The 5,995-nt window shown below is 27.0% G+C and overlaps 1 protein-coding gene across 1 annotated transcript; it reads left to right on the forward strand.

Moving 5' to 3' along the window:
• Positions 1-195: 195 nt before the first annotated feature.
• Positions 196-3,422, forward strand: LOC122273299 (centrosomal protein of 104 kDa-like; the record flags this gene model as incomplete). The annotated part of the gene is made up of 3 exons (XM_043057377.2): positions 196-875; positions 1,770-1,831; positions 3,350-3,422. Coding segments are annotated over exons 1-3 (294 nt in total), but the record flags the coding sequence as incomplete, so codon positions are not given.
• Between the last annotated feature and the right edge of the window lie 2,573 nt (positions 3,423-5,995).

Here is a 5,995-nt window from a genome sequence, read left to right on the forward strand (position 1 = left end):
GTAATGGAAAATATTTATTATTTCAAAAATAGTTCAAGAATTTGCTTTCTAAAGGAAAAAAATAAGTACCAGTAGGTTTACATTTTTAAATTAAACCCATTTTATTTTATTTTATAACACTAAACAGGGGTTTTTGGGATTGTGACTATCAATGTTCATCTCCTTAGCCTTATAATTTTTAAATCCAAGCTAGAAAACAAGGAAGCTCAAGGATTAATCATTGAGACAAGGTAGGCTTCATAAAGGACATTTTGATAGAACAAACCCACACCAATACATGGAGAGGAAAATTATAAAACTCACTCATGGTTAACCCTATGGTGAAAGGATTCTAACCCATGTTTCATCTACCACTGGAAATATTTTACATCAGCATCGTGGTCACTGTAGGCTGGGCATAAAATTCATCTTTACTAGGGTTCAAACCTGGGTCGCATCTTAGGGAAACTAGTACTCTTTCCCTATTAAGATTGTCAATGGTTCCTGAATGTTTTTCTATTTAAGTGCCCATTTTAAATGCCTGCTTACTCAATCTACCTTTTACGCTAATTTCTAGAAGGCAATATTGAATGTAGCGTATAGATAGAGAAAAATTTTAATGCTTTTCAGATCAAAGATGTTGCCTCACACAGTTTTGGAACCATTACCATAAATCATCTGACAAATATCTTACATCTATTTCTGTTTAATTTTCATGATATTTTCAGGTAGAGAAAATGTATTCAAAGTCATTTGATCAGAGAGAAGAAGCCATGAAAGAATTGCAAATTTTTTTGGAAAAATATCAAAAAAAAGGGAAATTTCATCCACCAAGTGACATTATCAAAGGAGCTGCATTTCTCCTACAAAAAGCCCTTTGTGACAAAGTGGTTTCAGTAAGTTCTTTTTTGTAAGTAAGCTTCATTAAATGAGTTATGCAGAATTCTACTTGCTTTTTTGTATTTAGGACTATCTGTGTGCCGAGTGCAAGAAATAGGAGGAAATGAACATCCTTAAAATTCTTGGTTTTGGTATCAAATTTTTATGTACTGAGATTATTAAAGGTGCAAAGTACTAACCTTAACTCTTTTGCAGATATTTTTGTAGTTAATCTGACATGTTCCAATTTAACTTCTGTTAATAGTTTTGTATGTTTTTGATGCAATGAGGTTTATCTGGGTTAAATTTCATATGCATCAATGTAAAATGTTGTCAATTTCTATCTAACTTGGCAAATAGTTATTTTTATTTTTTTGAAAATTCATCTTTTTCTAAGGTAAAAGAAAGATATTTCCCATTTAAGGGAAATCTCTTTCTCTTACCTTAAATGGGAAATTTCATTTAAGTTTTGTAAATTAGCTTTTTAGCCATTAAACTCTTCTACTCAACCTAACATTCTAAATAAAAATTTAAAATAAAAAATATTTTAGTTTAGTTTCATAAAAATGATTATGATGTGATGAAATACTCCCAATATATTTATTAAAATAATCTATTACATTTAGGTAACAATATAATTTATCATATTGATAAAAGTTCAATCCATTTAATTCACTTGACATTTTAATCAAAGCTTACAAATTTTATTTATTTGTCTATTCAATTGAAATTAGAATCATTAATCATTGTAGTTAATTTTTTTCAGGAAGGGAGAATTTTACAGACATGCTTAACATTTAAATTTTTTTTTTGATGCAATAAAAGAATTTTATGTTCTTAGACTTTGTAAGAGTTTACTTGTGTTGTATCTGTAATAATATTCATTAAATTTATTTATGCTTTCTTTTTAGATATATACTGCTGCATTAAGCATTCTTGCTTATTGCTTTCAAACATTCATTCCAACTCATCAGTAAGTATATTAATAAATTTCATTTCTTAGCTATTAGTTTAATACCATTAAAGATCGTAATATAGTGTAAATTTAGCATTTACAAATTACTTCTAAATTATAATTTTAAAATTTTTATGTAATATAATTACTGAGTTGTGTTTTAAATATTTAAAGATGATTTTTTATTCTTTTACAACTGTGGAAATTTTGCAGTGAAATTATTCTTAGTTGCAGAAGGAACTTGAATTATTTTTTATAAAATTTTGTTTGTGTTTATGGAAATAACTTCTTCGGTTGTAATGATGAGTCTGACTTCAGATCCTAACTTCAGGTTAAAAGAATCAGGCTGTAAACCGACTATCACGAATCAGACCCTAGGTCCTAATTATGGTTGATATCATCAGTAGAAAACGTAAAGAATAAATTCTGAAAAAGAAAAACTTTAGCGTACCCCTAGCGATTTTTTAAATATTACTCTATTAAAGATCTTTTGAAAGTTAGATATTATATGAAATTTCTTTTATTTGTTTATTTCGTTTGAATTATCAATGATTCCAAATTATAAATCTTTTGTACTTTATGAAAATACACATAAATTTACAAAATATTTATCTTGGTGAAGAGGTTAATTTCTAATGTTCAACTTTGTCTGTTGTAATCTTAGATAATAATATTAAAAAAGCATTACAACCTGAAAACATAGGATTTATTATTTATATGTGAAGAAAATTATTTACTAAAAGTTACATATTCAGATTTACATGAGAAATCTCTTACTGCTGAAATATTAAGGAAAAGAAGTAAAAGCTAAGACAACAAAACTTTTATGGTACATAGCTTATTATAAGCTATCCACCACTATTCACTTTCTTCTGGACAAGTGAGAACCATCATTGCACACAAAAATATGCAATCTATGTATACATCTGTAGCTAGCTGATTTTTTTAAATGTTATGGTAAAATAATTTGTTTTCTTTATTAGTTTAAATTTATAGATAATCATTTAAATTAATAATATTAAGTTAAACATTCTTTAAATGAAGAAATATTATACCTACATAAACTGAAAAAAGTAAAAAAATATGTGTAAGTTAACACTACTTTGTAGTTTCAACAACTGTTGCTTAAAGTAAACATATATGTTACATTTTTAGAAATGAAAAAAAAAAAAAAATGAAACACAAATATAATATGTCTTTATATTGAGGATCATACTTTGTTTATAATACTAAAACAACTGTATCTGCTCAAACTATTTTTATTTGTGCTTTTTTAGGTTCAATATAACCCTTTTATCTTTATATTAATAAAGTTGTTTTTAAATTCATGTTTTGTAACAAGCGGAAGCTTGTTACAAACAGTTACGTGGTTAAAATTTTTCTTTGCCGCTTATAAACTTTCCTTATATTCATCTTCTCTCCCTTCATATTTTCTGTTAGATAATTATTGTTTTGTTGATTTTCTGATTACAAATTTTGTATTTAGTAATTGTTAAATTTTTAGAATAACATAAGTTAATATTTGCATTTGTGTAGAGCCTCTAAAGTGGATGCATCATTTCTTGTTGAGCAGAGTATGCCAGAAATAATTAATAAATTGGGTGACACAGTAAGTATAAAATATTCATTGGTTTGTTGGTAAATTTAATGACTAAGAGGTTTATATAAGATCTTCCTAGAGCAGGGTTTCCACTCCACAGGTAGAATAGAAAGAACCTGGAAAATGCAGGGGATTTAAAAATCATCTAAAATAAGAGGAAAATGAATGGAATTTCGAATTTTTCTTTGCAAACTGGAAAAAACAGGGAATTAAATTTTTATTTCTTATTTTTGTCTTTTAAAAAATGCAGACCTCTCAAAGCTTAATCTATGAGATAGATAAAGATGATAGTTCATCTGTATTATATTATTTCATTTATTGTAGCATTATTTATTTTATGTTGAGCTGTTTCTTATTTTTCTAAGTATTTCCAGTAACTGAAAGTAACATCGTTATCCTATTATAGCTCACAAGAACACTGTGAATAAGTGTTTACTCTTAATATGCTATGTATAATGTGTGCAGGGGAAACACAGGGAATTTTTTTTCTTCAGATATCAGTGGCAACCATGTAGGAAACCCTAGAATTACATGGTAGGGTCACAAAATTTCTAAGAATTTGGGCTTTCTTTAACCAGCGGAACCACCTGGTTTCCACCCAATCAATAATCCATTTATATTTTAATTGCTTTTCCAAAATTGGATCATTTACCAAGGGTAAAGAAAGTAACTAAATTTTAAAAAGGATAGTTTTTTTAATATATTGAATAAAGTATGAAACCTTGTGCATTTATAAAAAAAATTTCTTACAATTTCTCATTGACGTTTTCAACTTAAAATAAAACTACTAACTTCAGCAATGGAAGAAATATGCTTCCTTGATAGCTATTCAAAAGACTTGTTACATTTTTTTCTTATTTCAACAAATACAATAATTTATCTCCTTCTTTTCTTCATTTTCCTCTTATGCTTACCCCCAAAACAAATACAGAATTAGATCATTGGAAATATAAAAAAGCAACAAAAAAAACTTCATGTTACATTGGACCTGCAAATTCAATTGTCTGACACGAGCCCTAATTTTAAATTTCTTGTTGATTAAAAATATTAAAATTTTTTTTAAATGAATTTAAATTGAATAATTAGTACTCTTTCTTTCATTAATATGTCCATAACTGCTAATGAACTTTTAGATTTTGCAAGAAGAAGGTCATTTAAGGTTCCGCAGCTACAAAAATTGGGAAAACTGACTTAGAGTACTATTTTTTTCAACTTTGTCTTAATTAATGAAAGATTTTCTTACTTAATACAAGCTCAAATCTGTATGAGGATAGGATCTTTTAAAACTATTGCTTATCTTCTATGGCTTACAAAAATAGTGAAAGTTATAGACCCTAATGTAACTTCTATTGTGCTCTGAACCAGTGGGACAGTATTCAGAGTTTTAAATTGGCAAAATCTTATTAGTATGAATACTCCATTCTGTGGAACATTTGTAGCCATTGTGATTGTTGTTTGTGGTTGTTAATTTAAAGGTTATAATAAATGCAGTTTATTGATTTATTAATTACTAATGTTATGAATTAATATACAGTTGGTTTTAGTGTATAGAAATCTTCCTTGCTTTTGATTTCATTGAAATAGGAGTGAATAAGAATGAAAGTGTCTTAAATAAACTAAAAAAATATTTTAGCATCTTAAACTTAGTAGAATAGAATCATGCCCTGGTAATTCACAGGTCTGTTATGACTCACCTGTGCTTTTATTTATAGGCTGACAAAAAACTTATCTTATGTAGGAAAAATGTGCTTTTCTGTTAGTATTTAGTTAGTCCTGTTGGATTTTTCTGTTAGTTAATTTTTATGCAGTATCTTCTGTTAGTGTCTAATAAAATTAGCTTTCAGATGCTGCATAAATAATAAATTATTGCTGTAAAATGACATTTTACGTAAAATAATTTTGATTTGTTTTATTCTACAAAAATTTATCTATTCAAATTTTCTAACAGTGATATTTTGACTTGTAATTTTAACTTTAATTTTTTTTAATCGGAAGTTTCAATAACGTTTTTTTGTGTACTATATAGTAAAACAAATTTATGCAAGTATAGTAATAAATTGAAATGTTTAGAGCTGCATAATGATTAGCTACCTTTTCAAATTATTTTGACTAGTGCTTTTTATGATTTTTTTCTTAACATTAAGATATTTCCATGTATTACGCTCCCTTCTTCTCATAAAAATTATAAAAAATTTGTTGAGCATCTATCAGTAAACAATACTAAGATGCAGTTTGTAAAAATGTGACCCATAGAAACATGTGGCTCACTGTAAAGTCCCAAGACCTCATCTGAATTATTTTTCTGTATGGCTTCTGCATTTGAAAAGAGATTTATAATCTTTTTTTTAAAAAACAGAGCTGATATCAATAAAACTATTAATGATCCATTCGTTTTACTTCCTTTCCTTTTTTAACCCAAGTTCGTGATTCAATATATCTTTTTATTTGTAAAGCATATAAGATAGATGTCTAAAAATATCTCACTTTTTATACATCTAATGTGAGACACTTGAGCACATTCTGTTAGTGACAGTTATCACATAAGACTTTTTGTTTTTAATAATTTTAACATAATATATATA

The sequence above is a fragment of the Parasteatoda tepidariorum genome, unplaced genomic scaffold (assembly GCF_043381705.1).
Source record: "Parasteatoda tepidariorum isolate YZ-2023 unplaced genomic scaffold, CAS_Ptep_4.0 HiC_scaffold_3544, whole genome shotgun sequence".
NCBI lineage: Eukaryota > Metazoa > Arthropoda > Arachnida > Araneae > Theridiidae > Parasteatoda > Parasteatoda tepidariorum.